The 25,751-nt window shown below is 38.6% G+C and overlaps 1 protein-coding gene across 4 annotated transcripts in view; it reads right to left on the bottom strand.

Annotated features, from left to right (window-relative positions):
• Positions 1 to 25,751, bottom strand: part of NFE2L2 (NFE2 like bZIP transcription factor 2) — a 39,685-nt gene that overhangs the window by 4,393 nt on the left and 9,541 nt on the right. The window contains exons 1-4 of one of the 4 annotated variants that reach the window (XM_032768487.2): positions 5,670 to 6,511; positions 5,223 to 5,304; positions 351 to 620; positions 70 to 165 (exon numbers count right to left, since the gene is read on the bottom strand). In XM_032768487.2, coding sequence (XP_032624378.1) covers positions 70 to 165; positions 351 to 617 — 363 coding nt within the window. In that variant the 5' untranslated portion in view covers positions 618 to 620; positions 5,223 to 5,304; positions 5,670 to 6,511. Of the gene's footprint in view, positions 1 to 69; positions 166 to 350; positions 621 to 5,222; positions 5,305 to 5,669; positions 6,512 to 15,745; positions 15,770 to 22,186; positions 22,264 to 25,751 lie in introns of those variants that run through there. The other 3 variants (XM_032768489.2, XM_032768488.2, XM_032768486.2) reach the window with 3 other exon arrangements.

Here is a 25,751-nt window from a genome sequence, read left to right as displayed (position 1 = left end):
CCCTCTACTTGCCCCCCCGCCCCCCTCAAAAACCCCACAACTATATTAAGCTTTAGGTTGATATTTTACCTCATTATCATCTACAAATGAGAATGTTTCTGCCAAAAGCTGCATGCAGTCATCAAAGGACAAGGCATCTGCTTCTGGTTTTGAAATATGTACAGTCTACGTAGGAAAGATATGAGAAAAAAATATTAGTTTTTATTTTTGGATGACTGAAGATTCCTCCCTTACAAATACAAACTAAGTTTAGGTAACCAGCAGTTTTATCATCTTATTCACAAGAAAGAGAAATGAAAACACATATACATGTTATAGATCAGCATAAGCGAAAAATTACTGTTTTTTACCTTTGAAAAATTGGTTGTCATGCCTGTGTTGTCTGACTCAACGTGCTGGGCAGGCTGAATAGGAATAAATTCACCTGTTTCTTCATCCAGCTGCAGCTGAGCCAGTAAAGCTTTTTCTTGCTCTTTTTGGAGCTGTTCTTGTCTCTCCTTTTCAAGTTTCTTCTGCTTTTCGAGTTCATACTCCTTCTGTCTTTGACTAAAATCAAAAACTTCACGTCTTGCCCCAAGGTCTATATCTTGCCTCCAAAGAATGTCAATCAAGTTCATGTCCTGTGGATAGGAAAGAAGATAATTTTTAAAAGACAACCTCCTCTACAGCAAAATTGGTTTAAAATGATAAAGCATAGTAATTCTGTACTAAACAGTTAAACTTGTGTAACTGTCTGAGGTTTTCAGGCCTACTAAATCACCTAAGCAAAATGTATGTTTACTTCTAGTTCCAACCATAGATTTTGTTTTTTCTAAAACAGCTCCCAGTTTTATATACAAAATGTGAATAGGCTGATTTCTCATTGTGGCAAGCACGTGTGCATGCGGACGCGCACACACACACTCTGTTTCCTCATAAAGCACATCAATAATCAACACATTACAGTTGGTTATTGTAATGAATACAGTTTGCGAGATGTGGTCATTTGTCAGTCAGCCCAAAGGGCATAGATAGAAGAAGAATTAAGAGACACGTGACTTGATATCAACTGGGTGATTTCTTTCTGTATATATTACATAAAATTTCAAAGTTGATTAAACATATATTGTAAGATGTCGTAACGACTATTAACCACTATATATTATAAAATATATATATATATATATAAGTTAGAGTTCTGTTACTTCATGCTATTAAAAATGAATATTCATTAGAGGCTACAGAATTTTAAAGTCACCAATCTTACTACCATTGTACCTAGAGGAATTTGCAATAAACACACAATTAACAACAATTATTATTAGAGATTTGTAGTTTTAACGGTTACACCAGGTCAACCATACCAAAAGTGTTCCAGTGCTGGATTAGCACAGTTTGTATAAATTAGTAGGTGCCAAATCTGACAATTGTGGCTCTGGCTTATCACTTAATAGAAAGAGAACTTATAAAGAGGCAACTACCTTTGAAGTCAGATATCCCCATACATATTTAATTTGGAAAGTGCAACTCTGTGTCGTCTCAGGATAAAACTAAATTAAGTTCCGCCATTTAGAAAATGCCACTTGATCAATGAATTTTGTTTGGTTATATAATTTTCCCTGTTAGTTAATGAAAATTATATCAATATGCATTTTCTAGTGTTCAAGTATTCAGAATTTTTAGAGGCTGAAATTTTGAGTATATTTTAGTGAGAACAAAATCAAACATCCCAAGAGATCATCAACCAAGAAATTAACTGAGATGATGGAACATAGTTTATGGACATATAGTGCTAATATCTGTGATATAATAAAAAAAGACTAATTTATGAATGGAAAAGATAAGGCAACTGTGTGTTTCAGGAAAAAAATTTCAAAACTACACTTGTCATAAACAGATAGCTAAGGGTTAATGTTTCTTTTACCTGTAAAGGGTTAACAAAGGGAACCACACTCCTGACCAGAGGACCAATCAGGAAACCGGATTTTTCAAAGCTCAGGGAGGGAATTTTGGGGTGTGTGTCTTTTGTCTGTCTCTCTGCTCTGTGCTCTCTCTCGGCTATGAGAGTGATTTCTGTCTCCAGGCTTTTCTAATCTTCTGTTTCCAAGTGTAAGTACAAAAGGTAGAAGACAATAGGCTTATTTGTTTTTTGATATTTACATGTGTGTGTTTGCTGGATGTTTTAAATTGGATACAACTTATGAAAAGGTTTATTCATATTTTTCTTTTAAGTAAGACCGTATATGTAGCCTGGATACAGAGAAACATTTTATGTCTTTTTCTTATAACTTTCTTTTAGAACTGTTTGATTTCTTTTCTTGGTTTCCCTTGTTTTATCCCAGGAATTGGGATACTTCACTAGGACTGGATGGAGGGAGAAGAGTAGGAATCTCTTCTGTTTTCTTGAATCTGTTTGCCTTGGGGAAGGGATTAGATTCAAGGAGTAGTACGTATCTATCCAGGATAACCACGGAGGGCAGCACAGAGAGACAAGAGGAGGGGGGTTATTTCCCTTTGTGGTAAGACTCAGGGCATCTGAGTCTTGGGGTCCCCCCAGGGAAGGTTTTGGGGAGACCAGAGTGAGGCGTACACTGGAAATTTTTGGCTGGTGGCAGCACTATCAGATCTAAGCCGGTAATTAAGCTTAGAGGGTTCATGCTAGCTTCTCAGTTTATGAACGCTAAGGTTCAAATCCGAGTAGGAAGCTAGGACAACACTTCAATAGTAGATACATGCAAACTCACTGCTTAGTCCTGAGCATTTGCGTCACATTAGTACAACAGTAATATTACACCAGCATTCATTTAAATCAAAATTGTATCAGTTCAGATAGCAATCCCAGACTTGGGATAATTTACCTTGCCAAAACAGCAAACCAATAACTTTCTCTTATCTTTATAAACTAGTTTCAACTAGGGCACAAGTTTAAGGCCAACATTTTTATGAGTGTCCATTTTGAAACACAGATAAGTTCAATAATCTTTGCTTTCTTCACTGAAATCTTCTCTGTACCTTTAGTAGCAATACTTAGGGTTAGAAGGAATTAGGATTGCTACTGATTATTAAGGAACTGATTGTTTTTAATTAATTGGTATATTTATAATACCTGCTTGTAATACAGAATATGCATTACTACATATTTACATACATATTTGATATATGTAACAGTAAGAGACTAAATTCTGCTTTATGGCCAGCAGTGAAGAAGCTGAAATTATTTTAGTGGCTGTCCAAGACTGTGGTTTGGTCTCTTCAGATTGGTAGGGTAAACTGAACTAATTAAATTGTGCAGTAACTGAAGATATTGTAATATGGTATGGGTTCATTAAAAGGCCAGTTTACCAGCTGCTCATCCTCTTTTCTTGTAGCAGATTGACGCTAAAAAGGAGTTTCAAGAGTATTTGCAATATGTTTTGGATAAACCTGCAGGATCTGGATTGCAGGGCACGTTCCTGAATTATTGATTTACAAGGCACTATGAGAGATTGTGACTCAAAACATTTCTCATATGACATGTGGGAATGAGATAAAATCAACAGAGTTCTATTTCTCCCTGGTCTCCAACAGACTAGGCCACTGGAATTACAGAACTGTTGATCAGTTTTAGTTTAAATTTCAACAACAAAACTGATCAGAAAAAGAGAATGTGGGAGGTACACCTTGTTCTCTTTAGAGGAGAAATCCATAGCTTTAATATGAAAATGCATCTCCTAAAGTAGTGGTTTTCAACCTTTCTTCATTTGCAGACCCCTTAAACATTTCAAATAGAGGTGCGGACCCCTTTGGAAATTCAACCTGCGGTCCACGGTCCCCTACTATAGATGTCTTAGATTGAAAACTGACTGAACAGAATTTAACTATAAATGTTGCACGTGCTTGGCATGACATTTGACACAGCATGAGAAAGGGCGTTAAACTGTGGGCTTATATGCTAACATCACCAATTTCGGGTTTGGACCTGTAGGTGGGAGTATTCATAGTTTTGATTGATCAGAAAAACAGAATGCCTTTTCTGGGATCTGAAAATTTTCATAGTCACCTTTCATGGACCCCTTAGACATAGTCTGCAGACCCCCAGGGGTCCACGGATCACAAGCTGAAAAACCACTGTCCTAAAGCCATCAGAATACCACTTCAGGCTGTGGGCTTCTAATATCAAAATAAGCAGTGCTGATCTGGATCAGTACTTGGGTGGGAGACCTCCAAATAAAACTCCAGCTGCTCAAAGAGGCAGTTTAGGTATCTCAGTAAGTGATCATCTTCTGAATCATTTAGAAGGAATGCACTATCATAATAATGGAGTTTCAGTGCTGCTATCTTTTGGACAAGCAAGTCAGAGTGCTGACCATCTGAGGTCACTAAACATCTCCCACTTTTCATAAGAGGGTGATTAGCCCCAGTGTCCTGACTGAATTCCAAAAGTGTCAGTTACACTCTGCACACCTGAATTCTATCTAAAACGGTTGTGCAGTATTGCTATATTTTGTTACACAGTTGCTGTGTTCCCCTGACTGCTTTTTTTTTCCAGAGATACTTTACTTATACAAGCTGCAACTATCCTAAAAAGTGCATGAGGTATTTCAATAGACAAAATTAATTCTATGTAGTCTGTAAAAGAGAAGGGCTTTGGAGTTCACTGGAATGAAAGGAGCTATGAAACTTAAATAAATAATTATCCTTTTTAACACTAGTAAAAATTCAAGCAAATTCTGTTCATGGGGGAGGGTCATGTTCTACTCAAGATATTTTAGATGTCAAATTTCCACTAGCAGGATATTTAAATGAAGACTACCTTTTAAATATGCTATATGTATTTTAACATTTTAAACCAATAACTTGAGTATTATTGCCATTATCAACAAAACGTACAGAAGTTTGGGCATTATTCCAAAGCATCAGGTCAAAATATAGGAAACGCCTAACAATCTACTCTAAAGTGGTTTGATTAAAGCTATTTTAATATAAGTATCTGACCCTAAAGAGTTATTTTCTAACTAACATATTTTCTACAAACTTGTATGTGTGATATGTTAAGCCAGAAAGGTTCAAGTGGAAGTGCTGATGGGAACAGCAGGTGCACGCTAATGTCCAAACTAAATTAAATGCGTTAATAATTCCATGTCAGATTTATAAATGGTACATGTACACACACGTCACTGCTGCTTTTCAGAGCCCGGCTTACCACATCCTTAATACAGAAGGCATTTACTGTAAGGGCTCTAGTGGTGCACCATGTGACTTACTTCACAAGTGGCCGTTTGTTCTCTCTCCTCAGTTGCGTAAGCTCTTGCATCATGTCAGAGGAAATAATTGTTCAGGCAAAAGCTAAAAAGAGGAATGCCGAAGGAAGAAGCTGGGCCGTCTCAGTATTAGGAAAATAATCTGTTATCTGAACTAGTTTTTCCATCAGGGATATTTCCCCCTAGTTTAGGCTAATAGTTCAATCCTGGTTTCACTGAAGTAAAGGGCAAAACTGATTTTAAGGGTGCAGGATTAGGTCTTAAAAAAAAAAAAAAAATCTAAATTTCCACACCTCAAAAAATATGTTTTAAATGGAAAATACAAAGCATTATGTGTATGTCACATCCCTCAGTATCATAGTCCAACTATTTCATGCTTCAAATGGAGCTGTGTGTGCATAGTACCTTTGAAAATTAGACTAACAATGATTTTGGGGGCTTTTCCTTTACCAATCTATAAATGGAGGAAAAACCACCTTTCCAATCAGACATGGATCTGCTTTTCTCTTCCATGGTCCCTGCAGTAAACGTTGCCTTCTGCTCAGTGTTTGTTTTTTTGTTCATTTAGTGATACACTGTTCCAGAGTCTTTTCCAAACTACACTGCTAACTTATACAGCTTTGGACTAGTAAAAGCAGTTTTAATAAGATAAGCATAAAATGTTAAACAGTTCACATTAAGCCACCATCTGGCCCCCAGTGGTAATTTTCATGTTTTAGATTAACATATCAGCATTTGCCATCTGGGTTGTCTGTTGTACATTTTATGTGAAACTCTGGATTGCAAAGTTTGAATATAAACTCTTATTGCTCTTAAGCAAACATATTTGCAGTAGGGTAAACAAAGGAGAGGAATTCTAGATCTATCCATCCATCCATGTTGTATTTGTTATTTTCATGGACTGGAAGATTTTTGTGGTTAAAACTGTAATTTTAAAAACTGCTCGTGTTGGATTTGGGGGTTTTAATTCAATTTTTGGAGCACAGGACATTTACAGGTAGAGATGATAAAACTGAAACATCTGATGATATAAGTGTCACCCTGGAAAACAATCCACCATCCCAAATGGAATTTTCACAAACCATTTTCATCTAATCACTTCTGACAGGGCACATTAATGCTGTTTTTTTAAGCAGAGTCACATCTTTTGTCACAAAGAACCCTACACAAATTGGGACAGCTTTAGCAACAGAGATCCCAAATGGAATATTAATAGAAACGATATAGCAAAGAATGATGAGGTGTCACGTGTGAAAAAAAATGTCAAGATAAAATTTCTCTCTCTCTCACACACACACACACACACACACACACACACACACACACACGTATGTAAAGGTTGGAGCAACAGATGCAGGGATGGTTTACAGAGACTATGAACTCAGCAGAGGGAAGGGAGCCCCAGCTTTGGACACCATTCAAATAAGGAGAGAGAGAACTGCTGCTCCCTTCAACAGGAGAGGAGTGGGCAAAGCAGCTCAGGCATTGCTAGTTGTTTTGCAGGAAGTGAGAGGAGTGGATAGGGAGCATCTAGAGCTGCAGCTGTGATCACAAGAGAGGAAGGGATGTGACGAACAGAGCAGCTTCTGAGCTACTACTCCACAGACTAGGCGGGAGGAAGAGCACAGGGCCAAGTGCAAGAGAAGGAGCTGGAAGCCTTTTGCTCATTAGGAAAAGGGGAACAGAGCGGCAACAATAGCAATGGCTGAGCCCCACCCCACCACTTCTTGCACGGCAGGACTGATTTGTTTGGGCAGTGTGGGAAGTCTCGTGATTTTAATCACAAGATTCAATATTTGGTTGTTTGATTTTATTTTTAAATACTCAGACCCTGGAATCTTATGATTAGGAGAAATTCTCATCTTTTGTTAAAAATACATTTCTAGCCCTTATGGCTGCAGAGAAAAGCTTGAAAACATGACCTCAGAGAACCCCAAAGGCCCAGAAAGCAGATAACAATTTTCTTGTTTTAAGTTCATTTTTTAAAAAGTCTTGATTTTTAAGACCATCTTATAATTTTTGGGAGCCTGACTCATGATTTTTAAACATTTAAGGTTGGCAGTGGTGGAGGTGGGGGAGAAGAGGATTGTTTGATGGCGGTGTAAAAATGACACACAGATTTAATTGGGCACAAGAATTGACTGGGAGAGCAGAAGTAATTTATTTTGGAAGAATGAAGATGTGGCAGTGTCAATGAAATAAGCATGGATTTGGGGACCTGGCAGTTCAGGTAATTTGATTCCAGACCACATGAAGAACAAGTAGAGCAAGCTGTGCCTCATGAACAGTAGGAAGGCCAAACCCCACCCTAGCTCAGCCATTATGGACCTGGCTGCTGACCCACACTGTAAGCCAAGACATAACACTGGGTAAGTGAGGATATTGGTGTGAGTTGGGAGATCAGAGGCCTCTCCTCTCTATCTTTCATACTTGTCTTAAAGACCCAAATTACTTAATATGTTTTGAATGAGGATGAATCAACACCCTTTGACCACTGCTGCATAGGCTTCTGGATCACCTTTTTATTTCTTCTGGACTCCATTGTGCCTGTCACTGCCACTACATCCTCTCAAACTAATTTTAAGCATTTTTTTTTAAATATTACATAAGAGGGGTCCCCCAATGTGCCTGAACAACCCCTGGCTTTACAGAAAGGATATTCCTCTTCATCTGTTAGGTAAATTCCATTCTCTATCCAGGTGGCTATTCTTGCTGCACGTCCTGGCCATAGGTCCCAATACATACTTCATCCTCTGTTCAGAGAACCGAGATAGGCTCATCCCCTCACATTTCAGTGTTTGTTTAGAAACAAACTTAAGTTTGACATTGGGAGAGAAAAATGTTTTATTCCACAGTTTGTCAAATTACCACAGTTATCTAGACATGTATTTTAGCTTATGCCAGCTAAAACAGTTATAATCTGATTAACTGAATCTAGAACCTCCCAGATACCATCATGCACCTGTGAATGCAGACTCATGCTGTTTGTCCAAGTATAATCACTATATTCAACATACTGCAGCTCTTGTTATACACCAGTACACTCTAATATAAATACACAGTTACCAGTATGCTCTATTATAAAACACAAAAAAGGTTATCTTGTCTGCGTTGCCCAGTGTTAAATAAAAGTTGCTAGGAATGTTATCTTGGGCTATTCTAAATATGCATCAGAGGAGAAAGACATATTGATTAGTTGATTTTATCCTTTGGATGAAATACTCCAATAAAATCCTCCCCATCAACGCCACTACTCCAGGAATATCAATTTTAAAAAGTGAATGATTAATATATTTTGTCTGAAATTAATCTTCCTGGAACAGTTTCAGCTCATTCAAGGTGTGAGTGTGAGAACTGTACTTATTTGCTCCTCACAATTTGATACTCTTCCCCAACAACATACATTAGTTTATAAGTCTCTGTCATGCCCGACAGTATGGAAGGATCCTCGTAAGTTTCCATATTTACAAGACAACAAAAGCACTAGAAACAAGCAACATTTCACACAAACTCCAAAAGAGGCAGGGCAGTGTGATGGACAGGGTTAAGGAGAGCTGGAGAATTCACTTAGCACTTCTAGATGATGAGCTAAAATCAATTTAGGATGAGATGCAGCTGGGGAGAAGCTGGACAGTTACTATAAAGGAGGGGCTTCAGGAAGCCTGGGGGACAATAGACGGTGGGATCCTCTCTTCAGAAGAAGCTCTGACAAGATGTCAGGAAATACACTGAGCAGGCCCCAGTGATGAGCCCTGATTAAAAGATCTGGACTTCTTGAGAGAGCCCAGGAGGTATTCAAGAGAGGAATGGAAGGTCAAGCACAGGAACGCAGAATTTGGTGTAACTTTGTATCTTCACCTGGGATTTTTTAAGAGGACTACTGAGGGATCCTTCCAACCTCCTGATTGGAAATAGAGGTGAACCTAGAGAGGCTGTGGATCCTGGTAGACAATGGCTTGAGGAAGCTGTGGAGAAAGGCCTGCTGACAGGTTGAGGTGGAAAAAAGCCCAGGGAGTTAACAAAAGGTGGGTCTAAATAGACAGACCTTGCCTGCTCATTACAAGGGTCTTGGGTCGGAACTCAGAAAAAGAGGGAGAGCCTGGCTTTCCCTAGCTGCCACCAGGGAAGGTGGCATGAAAACTCCTGATATAAGGGGATAAATTCTTGTGAAAGTCCTGAAATTAGTTTAAGTACCATAGGGTCCATAGTTGGGAGCCTAAGGCCTAGACTATACTACAAGGTTAGGTCGAATTCAGGCACGTTAGGTCTATTTAAAAATGAATGCATCCACACAACCAACCCCGTTCTGTCGGCTTAAAAGGCTCTTAAAATTGACTTCTGTACTCCTCCCCAGTGAGGGGAGTAGCACTAAAATCGACTTTGTTGGGTTGAATTTGGGGTAGTGAGGATGCAAATAGACTGTATAGGCCTCCAGGAGCTATCCCAGAGTGCTCCATTGTGACCGCTTTGGACAGCACTTTGAATTCCGATGCACTAGCCAGGTACACAGGAAAAGCTCTGGGAACTCTTGGATTTTATTTCCTGTTTGATCAGCATGGGAAACTCAGCAGCACAGGTGACCATGCAGTCCCCCCAGAATCGTAGAGCACAGAATGTTTCTACGCTTCCCCTATCATCTCTGTCCCTGAGGTTATCGCAGATTAGAAAGTGAAAAAAAATGCACTCGCAATGACATGTTTGAGCTCATGCAGTCCTCCTGCATTGATAGGGCACAGCTTAATGCATGGAGGCATTCAATGGCAGAGGCCAGGAAAGGACATAATGAAGCGTCTGTTGAAGGAGCAAACAGACATGATGATGAAGTGTCTGTTGGAGTTGCAGGAAAGCCAACAAGAGCACAGACCCTCACTGCATCTACTGTATAAACCACCTATCCTCATCCCCATGTTCCATAGCCTCCTTACCCAGATGCCCAAGAATGCAGCAGGCCGGGGGGGGACCCTTCAGGCACCCAGTCACTCCACTGTAGAGGATGGCCAAAGCAACAGAAGGCTGTCATTCAAACAATTTGATTTTTAGTGTGGCTACAATAAGCAGTGTGCCCTTGTCTTTCCCTCCTCCCCCACCCAGGCTACCTTGTCCATTATCTCCTTTTTTAAAATTAATAAAGAATGCATAGTTTCAAAAATAAGTTACTTTATTTCGAAAGGGGGAGGATGGTTGGCTTACAGAGAATTAAAAATCAACAAAGGGGGTTGGCTTGTGAATATTATTTCTGGACGCTGACATCTTACTCAGCATTACATACTAGTTTAAAAGGTTTATTTCTCATACCAATTGTTGCACTCCCTGAGAACCATACAAGAATTAAACAGTTGGTGAGGCTAATGGATACATGTAGGGAATTTTGAGTTTCTCTAGATTTTTCTAGCAGATTCTTTGACATTTTGCTATATAAATTATTCTTTTCAAACATTCTAAATATGTCTTCATAAGTTTATGAATTTATATCTAGTAGTAGTTTTTAAATGGACTTCTCTTTTATCAAGTCCTACCATATAGCATGGAATTTCAAAGGGCCAAGCAAAGTGACAGTTCCTAGAATTATCTTCCCACAACTCCTAATCAATCCAGAGGGGGGAGGAAATATCAGCTCCTCTCATTTCTGTGCCTTGAAGGATGCTGACATGCCTATGCTTTACTAGTAGAATAAACAGTGATTGCAAGTATCTGATTTTTCAAAGGTCAGTCCTAGCATTCATTGCCATAATTGTGTCATGTATTACCTCTGTTGTCAACTTCACCATTTCTACCCCTTAACTGCTAGGCCAAAGGAAGCCATTAGGAGTCTTGATTTAGTTTGAGAGTAAAAGCTGACTTTTTCTCCCCCTTGAAAAAATCCAAGTTAAGCGTCCTAATCCTGGCTGGTCATCACTGTCTCCCAGATTCTTGAAACTGCAGTCTTAAATCACTTGAAGTTCCAGGTTGATTGCTGAGCTATCAATAACCAAATTATATACAGTCCTACACATTTTCACTTCTTTAGCGTTCCAATGTAATGCAGGAGATGGTGATCATACTTCGTCTTTTAATCTTAATTATATTGTTTATATAGGTTAATCTGAGATCCACCCACTATACACAAAAATGATCCATATCCCCTTGACTAGTCCAAAAAACGTATCTCTGGTCTCTGCTTTCATAAAAGAATTTGGCCTTGTCCACAATCTTCCTACTGTAGCTGCATCTTATATTGGCATACAAGAGCTTCAGCCTTAAGCTATACCAGCGAACGTGCTTTTATGCCAGTATAAGTGTATATGCACAAGGGCTTATACCAGCATAGCTATGTTGGTATAAGTTTTAAATCTAGACCAGGCCTTAGTGAATTAACATTATTTCCAAACAATATCAACACACTGAGTCCAGCCTCCCTTTGGTCAAATTACACACACACACACACACACACACACACACACACACACACACACACACACACACATTTTTAAAATATAAGCCAAATTCAGAATCCTTCTCTCAGCTGAACAAATACAGAGTTTTGTTATTTCTATACTGTGTGTTTTATTGGGAGTATTACAACACGATTCTATCAACTAGCTAATAGAACTAGTGTATATAGACTTACAATAGATTACACAGAGTGCCTAAGGAAATTGGGTGGGTCAAGCAAAAGGATCTGTTAAGGAGTGGGTTTGGCTTCATTAGTTTTTACATGTTTGGTATAGCAACAAAAATCTGCACTGCTGCAACAGCAAGTGGATTAAGCGGTTCTGTTGTGGCTCACTTTTGTAACTGCTATCTAATCACTATATGCAGTACACAGCTCCATTTTTAAAGGTGTTTGAATAGCAGGCATCTCAGTGGGAGACCTACTGTACTTCAGGAAAGCGAGTATTAATGCAGTTTTCTTTCCAAGTTAAACTCAAGTCTACGTCATACTAAATTCAATACATGCCAACTTTATTTACATCCTTAGGTACATAAACAGACATACACCATAAAACACACATTTTAATTCACCAGGATCTAAAGAAGTGCTGCCATCTCAACCATAGCTACACAGAAGCATTTGTTTGTATGTCAATCCATTTGAGACACTGAATCTACATTACTTGGAAAATCATTACCTGGTAAATGATGTCTTCAAACTATCCTTCTATACCTAGTCAGGCATGTACTATGTGTGAACACTGCCACAAGCTATTGATTGATTTATGTAGGAGGGTTTTTATGATAATGGTGCAGTCATCTGGGAAACATGATCCAGGCAGTTTACAGAACACTTTTCGTCCTTCTAGATTTGTTTTACTGGATGTAAGATGGATGAACATATAACCAGATAAAGAACCTAATGAAGTGCAAAGAACTGGCTATTTGTTACTATTGTGGTTTCACCAGGATTATCCAAATTTTGGATAAGCCTGTTTTGACCCAAATATAAGAACACATCTGTCCTTACAGAGATCCTAAATAAATATATGAAAAAAATTCAGTCTCAATAAACACCCATCTACTATAAAATTACTACTTATATTATTTGAGCTTCAATTTAGTCCCTCTCCAGTGACAGTTGTCCATGTTAGAGAGAGACAGTAGATGGTTGCTACAATTACACCTTGCTGTTGGGGATGAAAGTGGGGAGTTCTAGTAGAAAAAGCAGCATCTATCACCAGGCTCTCTCTCATCCTTTGTTGTTTGTACCACAGGGGACTTTTAACTAGAAAAGCGTGGAAATGACTGTCCTCTGAACAAGTTAAATATCTTCTACGTAAGTTAGATAAGCCATGCAGTTTACTAGATGTTGCACTAGCACACAGAATTTTATCCCATCAGCCCCCATTCTTAGGCATGGGAATCCATTCCACAAAGTTGAATCAAGTTCCAACATGAACCAATTCTACTTTGATTCCGAACTGGGTGGACCAGTACTGTAGATTCATGGTCACTAGAGCCCATCATCACGACCGGCGCTAGGGTTTCTCGCGCCCTAGGCGCACGGCCATTTCACCGCCCCCCGCGCTGATCCCGCAGCTCCGGTGAAGTTGCTGCAGTCATTCCTGCGGAGGGTCTGTTGGTCCGTGGCTCCGGTGGAGCTGCTGCAGTCATGCCTGTGGGAGGTCCACTGGAGCCACGCGAGCAGCCAACAGCCCGCAGGCATGACTGCAGCAGCTCCACCGGAGCCGCGGACCAACGGACCCTCCCACAGGCATGCCTGCGGCAGCTCCACCAGAGCCACCTGCCGCCCCGCCCGGCAAAATGCCGCCCCCCAAATAATCCTGGCGCCCTAGGCAATTGCCTAGGCTGCCTAAATGGTAGCGCTGGCCCTGCCCATCATATATACACACAGCCAACCTAGGAGCAAAAAAGAGCTTAAGATAAAGTTATGTTTGTGGCAGCATTAACTCTATTCACTTATGCATTACAATATTCTGTTTACATCCGGGGAAGGATTAGAATAGTTCTCAACATCTCAGCAAGTTGACACTTTTTCCTGGTGGCTGTCAGCCTGTGCTCCAGAAACTTAGAGGTTTTTTTAAATGGAACCTATCCCCGATCATTAAAAAGACAACCTTCAAAATGTTAAATGTAACATGATGCATTGTTATCCTGAGGCTTCAAACAGCCTGAAGTAATAAAATTAATAGAAGAGAATTGTTGCCAATCGCTTGAATGGGCAGTTACCTCTGGAGGGAAAACCACAACTTATTTTTACCCCAATCTGAAACCCACAGGTGCTGGAAGTAGGGGTGCTGCCACACACACCCTAGCTTGAAATGGTTTCCATTGTATACAGGGTTTACAGTTTGGGTCAATGTCTCTCAGAATCCCCATGATAAAAATTGTTCCAGCATCCCTGCTGAAACTTGCTTTAAAAAAGACATGATCACACATTACTTCTCAATTAATACATCATAACATTTGTTATCTTAAATCCACATGTAACATCTCCCCAGGATACTTAATTTTGTTGATACTGCACATTTTCTTCTCAACAGTACAGCTTTCCTTAGGTGCAATTCAGAGGACACAGTTACCTACAGAGAGAGCTGTAACAGATGGGCAAACTTTCATTATTATTCAGTTATACTTATCCTGTAGCATACTTAGAGTTTACTGTGTACTTTTTATAATCCATGAGTCTTCTTTATGAATGCCTGGAATACACAGTAGTACACAATACTTGAAAGTGTAGTACCAAGGTTATAGAAAAAAATGTATGATACTGTATTTGAGAAATAGTATTCATAGTAGAAATAGTGTGCATTTGGGCCAGCTCATAATGCATACGCACAAGAGCAAAGTTCAAGATTGTCCACCAATCTTTACCGTCATTCATAACTTTAGAGTCCTTAACAATGCAGCCTTAATATACTCTTATCACAGTTTTCTATGAAAAAAGAAATAAAAATCCACAGCATGGAGCAGTTTGGATAGGCACCACTGGAATGCCCTAGTCAAGAGATCTTAGCAGGCCTGCAGCAGGGAGCCCCAATCCTGCACATATTTGCCATTGTACCAGTTTTACCTCACAAAACACACACCTGTCTGGAGCAAGTAAGCCATTCAATCACACAAAGCTCTGCCTTCTTTAGTGTCCTTCACCAGCCTCATGCTGGCATTATTAATCACTCATGACTCAATCCTGCACCCAGTGAAGTCATTGACTTCAATGGGAGAAGGATCAAATCCTTGCTACACTTGCTTGACATACAGTTTTTTTTCCTCCAGTCAGTCATGTTTTGATCTTGCAAAGTTGTTTTAATTGAAATGGCACTTCTCACTGACAGCTCTTTTCCCATTCCAAAATTCAGCCTCAAACCTACAGACATTGATATAACCACACCAAAGAGGGCAGGGGGAGTGGAAATCATAAGTGGTTTTTCACTATAACAGGGAAAGAGTATATTTTGTTTTTTCTTTTCATGGTCATAAACTGATTAACTGTTTTGTTTAAATGTTCCAAAAAATTAATCAATCTTTTATTACATAAAATTGTGTACATCTCCTGCCCTAAAATTGAGAATTTCTGAAAGCTATGAGTGATGAAAAGAAGGATTCGGAAAGGCAACAGTTATGTAACCATAACCTTTGCCATCTTCATTGTTCCCACTCCCACTTAGAGGTATTATACAGTTAAAACCACCCAGATAAAATAAGACAAGACAAAAGAACCAATATTAATGATACATAGTTGACAAGTCAAAAGTGAGAGTGCAAAGGCAGATACCTCACCAGTGTACATATTCATGGCAGTTGTGCAGGAAAATATAGGCCCATTATTGCACACAACTGCACTTTATAAAACGATGGGTCTTTATGTCCTCACTTTGTAAAGGTACTGCATAGCACTCAGTTTATTACCTTGAAATGAGGAAGGAATGAGTTCATCCTACTAAGATTTTACCCTATTGTTCCAGTACATTTATGCATTTTAAAAAACTTCTTACACCATTCACCAAATTAAACCAAACAATCCCCCCTTCCATCCCCGCCACCCAAAAAAAAAAAAAAAGTCTGCCCCCTCAACGGATTCTGTCCCCTACCTCTTTGCAAGGCTCCTCTCCTGCAGCTACCCTTAACTACTTCCTAGTGTGCCTGGGAGATTCTCTGCCTCCCAGCTCCTCCTATAGCTAAGCTATCTGCTCTCACACTGTTACCCCTTCCTAAAAAACCTAGTAGCTCTGGGACTGCTCTGCTCCCTGCCTCCTCAAAAAAAGGGGCAGAGGTACTGAATGAGAGACTCCACAGAGCTATGCTGGCCAAAACAAAATGGTTGGCAAATATGAATAAGATTATATCATTACATCTTTCTTACCCCCAAGATGTAGATCTGTTCCATTTACAACAAGATGTTTTACAAATACTCATTGCTGAAATAAACTGTTAAAGGTACGGAAATCATGAGACTTTAAACCCAAGGTCACTCAATGCAATGTCTGTTAAACATTTATTAGTTTTATGTAATAACTGTATCTGTTATCTTAGCAGAAACAAACAGATTGCTTGTACATTTATAATCCACATATTTATACAATAAATATATTAAAGGTGACCAGCAGCTTTGTTTTAAGGTACAACCTTAAAATCAAATGCAGGCTGTGCGCCCCAAACAAATGATGTAAGAGGGCTTTTCTGCACACTTTAAACATTTTCTAGGGCTGCAACATGTTATCTCCCACAACTGCTGGCTACAGTTCGATAAAAGGCTCCAATGTGCATTCAGTAAGAGAGGTCATACTCAGTGTTGAACTATGATAGCGAATACAGGCTGCCTGTAGGATTAAGAAAGTCTAGTTCTTCCCCAAACCAGTATGCGTAGCTTTGTAAGTTTTCAGTGTTATTCTGTATGCTATAGGACAGAGACAACAAGTCTTTTTTTGCTCTAGAGTGAAAGAATGGCACTTGAAAATAAAACCAGTTTTTACTGTAGCTCAGAACCACAGTCCATTTTATACAGCCTTTCCCCTCTACCTCTTATCACAACAACTGTCTTTGGTTGAAGAAAGTTAGATGGAATTCCTTTGGGAATTCATCAATACCACTCTTAGCTCAGCTAAACAAGTCTTTATTTCCCTACAAGGGTCAAGCTCTCTGTCATCATAGCAGTGACAGCTCAGTGAAGAAATAGGCTAGGCTGGTAAATCAAGCAAGTACAAGAAGGTTATCCCCAGATACAGCACCCTTGGCTTGTTCTCCTCCCTCCTGTCCTTGCTCTGTCCTACCCTGGGGTTCACCAGAATGATCTTACCTCTGCCGCTTCACCCTGTGTGTGCTATGTTATATAGGTGGGGGTGTGAGATAACCCATGTGGGCTACCGCCTCAGGACGACTCTCGTGGTGTTGTTAAAGTTGACACCACTGTTAGAACAGAGTGAAAGAGAACTTTATAAAAAAGCACTCTGGGGGCAGAAAAAGGAGAAAAAACACACTTATCTGATTTCCTCGGTAGAACGCTTGCATTCCCTAAAAGGTATGGCAACATTAACAACAGCAACACCACAGTGAATGCTGGGGCATATTATTCAAGAGCTGAAGAATGGCAATTTACTGATGTACAAAACAGAAGAAGCACAATTATCCTGAATATCTGCTGACAAATTATGGTTTGTGTGCTGAATGTTCCAAGTCAACAAGGTAACTTTTTATTTACTAGATCACTTCTATAAGTACTTGCGTTAATTTTCCAGTAGAAGATACTATGGAAGAAGGCAGAGATTTAACTTCTTCTTGTCTAAAATTAGAAGCAACTTGTTAGGCAAAGGAACAGGATTATAACATGTAGGTCATGGCTTCAGGAAAATACAGTAGAAGGAGGATCCCAAATTCTAATTCTGGCTGAATCATTTTGTCCCCTTGGGCAACTTACTTGACCTCCTTGTGCCAGAGTAAACAATAGGAAAATTAGATTAAAAATAGGTGGTCACTAAAAATATGAGCTAAAATATTCTGGGCAACACAGTGAATTCACATTATAAAAGATTAGTAATATTTTAAATATATTTTAAAATAAATCTCTGCTAGAATCTAACATTGACGTATGGTCACGTCATAACGACTTTGTAATATTTGGTCACAACGCACACAATTTATTAAAAGCTTATTTTTCAGAGTATCACATCTATTTGCATTTACAATAATGCTATGTTTCTGATATAAACAGTACAGAGATAGTCCAGATCATTCTGTAAGATCTTTAGAGATTCCTACCAACAACTTAATTACTTAAATGGCTGCCATTTTTCCTTTTACCAGCAAAATAAATATAGAGGGTTATCTATAGACATCCAGAAGAGTTAAAAGGTGAGCAATGATTCCCCAATGTGGACTGGAAAGGCCAAGTTCCTAATGCAGCAGATGGAAAGGGGTCAGAACTTCATCTGGCGTATATCTGTGCAGTTCCAATGAATTCAGTTGAGCTATACCAATTTACACCAGCTGAGGAATTGACCCAAGGTTCCTACATTTAAATTATATTCTCAAATTCTATTTGAGAGAGTTATGGAACACAAGAGAGAAACTATTATGTGTTCCTTTCTATTAAAATGTCTGTCCTTATGTTATGCCAGCATAAGACACATAACACACTATTTCTTCATGCAAGGTTTGTAGCCCAAATAGTCAAATTAAAAATTCAGAATCCAACTGTCAGAAGTTTGATTCTGAACTTCCTAACTTTTAACAACTTTTTTCAAGTTACAACACTGTAATGAGATTATTTTTAAAGTACTTCTGCTTTCAGTCTTAAGAATAATAATGATATGGGAATTTACTTAGGAATCTTAAAAAATCCCCATCAAGATCATTTATACTTTTCAATAAAATGCATACTGCATTTGACTAGTGATGCAATAGTTGAGGCTGTAAATTTAAACCTTACACTGACTTCTGAGTGCATAACCAATCCTCTGCAGAATTACTGTTGAAAATCTGCATAGACTGATGTATAAACAGCTATTTTGCTCAAAGATGTTAAAAGTACCAGTGGAAATTCCTTGAATTTAAGATGTTTGATTAACTTAGAAGGTGAGCAGAGCTTCTAAATTCCTAGATTCAGAGTTAACTTGCTTATGGCCTTATGTACCCTAGTAAATTTTAACGTGCAATGCATGGGCCCCATAATGGACTTTGAAATTCTGTATTGTCACATATCTTAAACAGTGCACACACAGGTGATCACACCATTGACTAAACTAGATTTGCCCTAAAGATGTCTAACCACCATATCATCCACCATGTCAATCTCTACCAGTGCAACATCAGTGTAGATGATAGGCACTAGCTGCAAAGGAACAATTAGTCCACTTACCACTGTTTCAGAATATACCAGTCACTCCTTGGGTGGCCTCTCTGGTTAAGTTTGCCTGATACCAAGTTTTCCCAGAATCCTGTCACTTGTAGAAACTGAGCTGCACCAATTTTTAGATCACGATGCACATAACACTCTAACCCACAACCCTTTCTTTGAGATCACTATGTTAGAAAGCAGCTTTTGGAGCACACCTCTGAAGAAGCCAACCTGTGAAAATGCTGCACGATAGCCAAAGACAGAAATTAGGGCACTTGTTAACATGTGAAGTCATGAGATGATTTAGGTGCAACTAAACCTAATTTGGAATATCCTGTTTTATGACAGAGTGTCCAAGCATCTTGCCCAGCAGTATCTATCACTCTGGGAAACTGCCAGAAGATAAAGGGACTGAAGGTCCAACATATTGAGATGTGGAATGCCAAAAGCAGCTAGGGGCAGGTAGAAAATCCTGACTATTTTATGCCATGGTGCTTGTAAGTTTTGAGCAGGATACTTCAAATAACATCCATTCCAGTGGCACAATCACTGTTCCATCCTAATTGCAGTGGCGAGCAGGGAAGTACCACTCTTAGTCACAAGCATTTCAAAAAAGATAAAAGGAATTTCCTCTTAGCTTGTTATGACCAAGCAGCCATGAAAAGATTGACTAGCTCCATTTAGTCATAGCAACTTTTCTTTAGATGAGTTCTGTGAAGATTTTTTTCAAAGTATCATAATGGGATATTAATCTCAAATGCAGCAAATAGCCAAGCCCTCAAGAACAAAACAAAAACTGATTTTTTTTTTTAAAAGGGGTCTTGACAGATTAACACACAAGCACAGTTAACTTGTCAAATATGTAAACCATGTTTTTGCAAGAGGCTCTGCCTGGATTATATCATACTTACAAAATACAGCATGCAATAACAATACAACAAACAGTAATAATTTTTAAATTGCAACTGGGTAACTTTTTTCAATGTCACACAGCAACAAAGAAGGCCTTTCCTTAAAAGGTTTGAAAGAATTTAAAATTAATTTTCAGCTCCAGTTTTAAATCCTGGAAATTTGACATTTTCAGTCTGATTGTATACCACTTGGTGCTGATATTCTAGGATGCCATTAAATTCAACTGATATTTCTTTACTCTTCCTTTTTAGTTTTATTGCTCATTAAAAAAAAAACAAGTTTGTCTTGGAGAGTGATGTCCTTGGTCTGTAACACAGGTACAGAAATGGTTGGACAGTACAGGCTTCCCTGTAGTAATGTGCCTCAGTTCTGACCTGAACGGACCTCCTCAAGACAAAAAAGAGTTTATTTCAGTACGGACCCTTTTAAGGCTGCTGACAATATTCCCAAACACCAAGTGTGGTTGTTTGATGTGGATGAATGTAAAGTTAGAAACTGGACTTAGCAAAAATTAAAAAAGGTATATAATCAGTGTAGAAAGACCTCATGATCTTCACAGTATTGTATATGCTGTTAGTCTCCTAAGCAAAAGTTGCAAACACTTAAAATCCCAGAATTTCATGTGTATGCCCCTAGGAAACTAATTTACCATAACTGACAGTGTGTATGTACATGGCCACCATTTCATCACACTGTTCTACCTGCTTCCCTATGCTTAGGAGGTAGCAGAAGACGGACATTCAGAAAAGGCCTGCTCCCAGAGGACTTCAGAAAGTAGATTTCATATCAGTTTTTAATCCCCTGCCCATTCAAAAAGGAGGAAGTTGTTTCAGAAAAGCACAATACTCTCATGGCTGCTGCATTTCTTGTTGGAGGGCCATTCAGCTACTGATCTAGAATTAAGTTGTTATGAAGGACTAGCATTTTGCCTTCCATTATCACAGGGGCATTTTTTCAAATAATGAAGCAACAAATACTGTAGGGTTGGTCAAGGGTAGGGCCTTTCTAAAGGGACTGTGCTAAGAGATATAGCCATTACTGTATTTGAACAGTAACATTTCTAAAAAACTTTAATATACATTCCAACTGCACAGCTAAATTTACACTGAGCCAATTAGTCTAATTTACATCTTCATGCTGTTCTGCAGCATATAAATTACCGCAATGAATTTTACTCAATGTCACATTAATATCTGTGCTAGGGATTAGAAAAAAATAATTAAGAGGGAACAATTATACTGTTACCAAAAATAAGCTTATTTTAAAGCTTTATTATGAGACCCACTTGTTAACATTTCCATACTATGACTCTGATGCATCAAATTGTCATTTTTGTGTTAATTGTTATGAAGTGAATGTAAGAGACTATGTAACATAAAACCAAAGCAGACATGAAACCATGTATTCAATCACTGTTTTAGTTTATCGGTGCTAGGGCTACAATAAAATGTCTGTTACAAAATCTGAGCAAGTATTTTAGAAAGAATTCAAAATGGCTGGAGACTAGAAACAGAGGAGGCTTCATAAAAAAGAAAAAAAACTGTTCATCTCCAAAGAGGTCACATAACTACACCACCATTTTTCTCCACATTTGATGACAGTAAATTTCTCAGTTATCCAAATAACTTTATAAACCAAATTCACAGCCCTAGTTAGGGCTTAAGACATTTCCGTGCTTGGAAAGGGCTTTGTTTAAAACATGTATTCTTGGGTCACAAGGATACAAGCTGAAAGTAAAACAGTGCACTCCTTTGGAGAATGCATACTTTCCTCTTGTTCTAATTTTTTTTCATTTTACTTTCCTCTTTATAAAAATTCTAAAAATTAAATTTTAAAAAAAAATCCAAAAAGTGTTCACTGCTCATGCTTCACTACCATATTGTGTACAGTAACCTACTATTCTCAGACTTGAGCAATACCTAAGTTTATGGTTAGTAAACATATTACCAACAGTTAAGGAGTGACTGTTGCTGCCATTGCTTTTTCCTGTCCAAACTCCAAGTAAAAAAAATATTAAACACATTGTGTACTTTTAACTCTAAATTCCTTTGCTTATTTTATCTTCAGACTAAGCTTTCATGTTTTAATGTAGTTATATAATTATGTACCACTGATAGTTCTATTGGCTACATTTCTTACTGGTTGATGTAATTGCTTAGCTTAGTAAAACAAACATGTAAAAAGGCTATTAGGTTGATTGCTACTGATCAGTATTAAAGTTCTACTGTAAATCAGTCTGCTTTTGAAAATGCCACGTTTACAGTTTCAGGCGTTCAGCTAGTCTTACCTGATTCTTTTTGCTCTAAGTAGAAAGGTTGCATAAGTAGTAGATGAACTTTTTCCAAAACCTGTTAAACTAGATTACTACAAAGAAAAAGAATCTGTACAATTTGTTGTGACTTTCCATTTACCAAAATTTGCTCTTTGCCACATCCTGTATATATAATCTTAACTTTCTCCGTCAAACTTCTGTTCCTTTCTTTGATATATTTTTAAAACAAAATATTATTATTATTATTATTTTTTTTTTTTAAGAACTTGCTGAAGTAAAGAAATACATTATTTAGGGTTGGAAAGTGATGCTTTTTGAGTCCAAAACAAACTTTAACTAGGTGATTAACCTGGTGACTTTGGAGGACTTTTTGCTGATTTCAATTCAAACACAGCAGCAAGGGATTAATATATAATTCATGCCAATAGGGTTACTGTTGAGACTTGTGCTCCACTAAGCCTCAGTCAATACAATTACTGTAAATACACCGCACCTTCATGAGCTGGGACATTTATATTCAATGGTTTAACAATACTAAGCTTATCTTTGCATCATTTCAAAGAGAAAGGGAAAAAAAAGCAGACACGGCAGATACAAAAGCAAATTAAAACCCTACCTTCACCCAACCCAAAGTTATTTTTACATAATTAAACCTTTCCTGACACCCCTACTTTCTCTAGTTTAATATTCAGATGCAGAAAGATGTGTGAATGTGTTTGTTAATAAATAACATTGATTAGAAACTGCATTGTATGGTACCAATTCTATAGTCAAGACAGGCAACAATCTTGTTACAGAGTAGTTAAAATGAAATCTTATTTCCTCCCTTTCCATTAAAAAAATAAAATTCCACAGCTCTGATGTTATAAGAAGAAAATGCATAGTCCTTTTTTAAATATCTAATGGAAAGACATCCTTCCTTCTTAGGTATGTCAGTTTACCATGTTTCTGTAAACTAAATAAAACAAACTGGCGTTGTTTTATTAAGACAGTCTCGTATCAATGCTTTTGAAAAGGTTCTACAGCTTGTTGAAGGACCAACGTTAATATTAAGTTTGGTAATTATCAATAGAACAAGGGTATAATTCAGAAGTAGATAATTGAAATGTCATGTGTTCATTAGCTGCTGCTAAATCCTACCTCAGCGCCTCAAAGTGGTGCAGCAGTGACTCTGGCTTGTCTGACAGCGAGGACAGCGGAGTGTATTCTTCAGTAGGTTCAACCATGCTATTAAGGTGTCAGACTTCAAACCCATGGAGAGGACAGCTGTCCTCCTTCTTGAGGCTGGGTGCTAGTTAAGTTGAGGAGGTAAACGAACCACTGACAGCATAGCCAGCAGGTGGATGAAGAAATGGCTAAAACAACGTGAATAAAACAGTCCCCAACTCCCTGTGTACTCCTCTATCTGTTCTATGATGGTGGTGGGGAGTTCAGTCAATGAGAGGCCCTTAAGAATCTCAGGGGCCAGAAAAACGACTGCCCTCTCAGTATGCACCTATAGCTGCAGACACTGATGAGAGACAATTTGATCAACCATCAAATGGAGGAGAAGGCAAGGACAGCCTGCAACATCCTTGGTCTCTGCAAAATGTGGCGAAGAAAGGAGATGGAAGTGAAGTGGAGAGTCAAAAGTGCCATCATGCTGGGAAAAGGAGAAGGCATGAGAACCATTGAAGGAATCTGCTTCATCATCAACAAGGAATGGTTTTCAAAAATTATCTCCTGCAAGTTCAAGTCATCGCACATTGGCGTGCTACTCCTCCAACTGAACAAAAACAGCACCCTCAAGATTATTTGGATCTGTGCTCCCACAAGCACAAGCAAAGATGATGATATGGAAGAATTCTATCAGGAGCTTGAGGAAACCCTTGCTCAAAAATCCACATATACGATTGTGATGGGAGATTTCAATGCCAGAATTGGAAGAGGGAAAGAAGGTATGGCATTGGCAAACGAAATCCATGAGGAGAGCGACTGGCAACTCTGGTGAAGACAAAATAAATGTTCATTGGTAACACTTGGTTTAAGAGGAAGGCTGAGAGGAGGTAGACATGGATCCTGCCCAATGCGAAGAACAAGAACGAGATTGACTATATTCTGATTGATAAGTGGTGAATTGTACAAGACATCTTAGTAGTACCATCATTTAACACAGATAGTGATCATCACTTGCTCAGAGCATGGCTCAACTTCAATGAAAAGGTTGAGAAGCAAGCACTAGAGATGCAAATCAGGGACAGTGGCCAAAAATATTTGACGAGGCAATCTTGAAAGTGAATATTTCCAAGGAAGACTGGAGTCTTTTAGATAACTGCTAAGAGGATTATAAATAGTCACTAATAAGTTGAGGCAATGTGTGGAATTAGCCAAGAAAGACTTAAAAGAGCAAAAGGAAGAATCTCGGAGGAAACGAGGAACTTGCTAGAGAAATGGAGGAATACGAAGTGAAATGATGGTGACAAAACTTGAGTACCCCCTCCTCTGCAAGTTGATAACAGGAAGACTAAAGGAGGACTTTGAGAAGTACGCATATGAAAGAATCTTAAAGATGGCCGAAGATCGCAGAAGCCTCAAAAAATGCAAAAGGGAATTGACACTATACAGGTCAACAATAATGATGCTGAAAACCAGTAATTGAGAGAACAGGGATGGAAGCGGTCTGCAAAGATTTCTACATTGAACTGTTTGCATCTAAGATAAATGTTCCAGTACCAATACTTCAGCAGACCAACGAGCATGTACTCCCAGTCCTTGTCAGAGAATTTTGACATGCACTTCACCAAATGAAGGACGGAAAAGCCCCAGGTAAAGATGGACTTATAATTTTGATTGTAAGAGCTGGAGGCTAAGACCTCTGCGAAACCCCTGGTCAGAGGTTTAGCTCTTCCGTGGAAATTCAGAAGATACCATCTAGCTGGAAGGAGTCCAATACCATTCCGCTATACAAGAAGGGCAATCATAAAGATCTAAAGAATTATTGTCCAATATGCCTGCTCTCACGTCTACAAGCTGTTTACCAAAATAATAAACCGACTCTCACAGAGTCTGGACGAGCAGCAGATGAGAAAGCAGGCAGGCTTTTGAAGGAATTTCAGCATAATGGATCATACTTTCCACTACAAACCAGCTATTGGTATGCTCAAGGGAATACTAATTCCCTTCATGTATTGCCTTAGTCAACCAAGAAAAAGTGTTCGACAACACAGAGATCAATGCAGTGTTGAAAGCTCAAGCAGGACATCGACACAAACTATATCAAACTATTAAAAGGAAGCAAATTCTGACTACACTACAGATATAACTTTATTTGATACTTCCCTTCACATCCCAGTTAAGACAGTGTGAAACAAGGAGACACAGTTTCACCAAAATTCTTCACAGCCTGCCTCAAAATGGTAATGAGGTGGATGAATTGAAAGGGCAGAATCAACATTAATGGAGAGCAGTTAAACCATCTCAGATTCATGGACGATATTGTGTTGATTGCCAAAAATACTATCAACCTACTGAAAATGCTGTGAGAACTCAATACAAAAAGCAGCCAAGTTGGACTAAAAACCTAACTGCTTCAAAACGAAAA

This window comes from Chelonoidis abingdonii, chromosome 10 (genome assembly GCF_003597395.2).
Source record: "Chelonoidis abingdonii isolate Lonesome George chromosome 10, CheloAbing_2.0, whole genome shotgun sequence".
Taxonomy (NCBI): domain Eukaryota; kingdom Metazoa; phylum Chordata; order Testudines; family Testudinidae; genus Chelonoidis; species Chelonoidis abingdonii.
The sequence above is the reverse complement of the archived record's forward strand: the minus strand, read 5'-3'. Positions and strand labels throughout refer to the sequence as shown.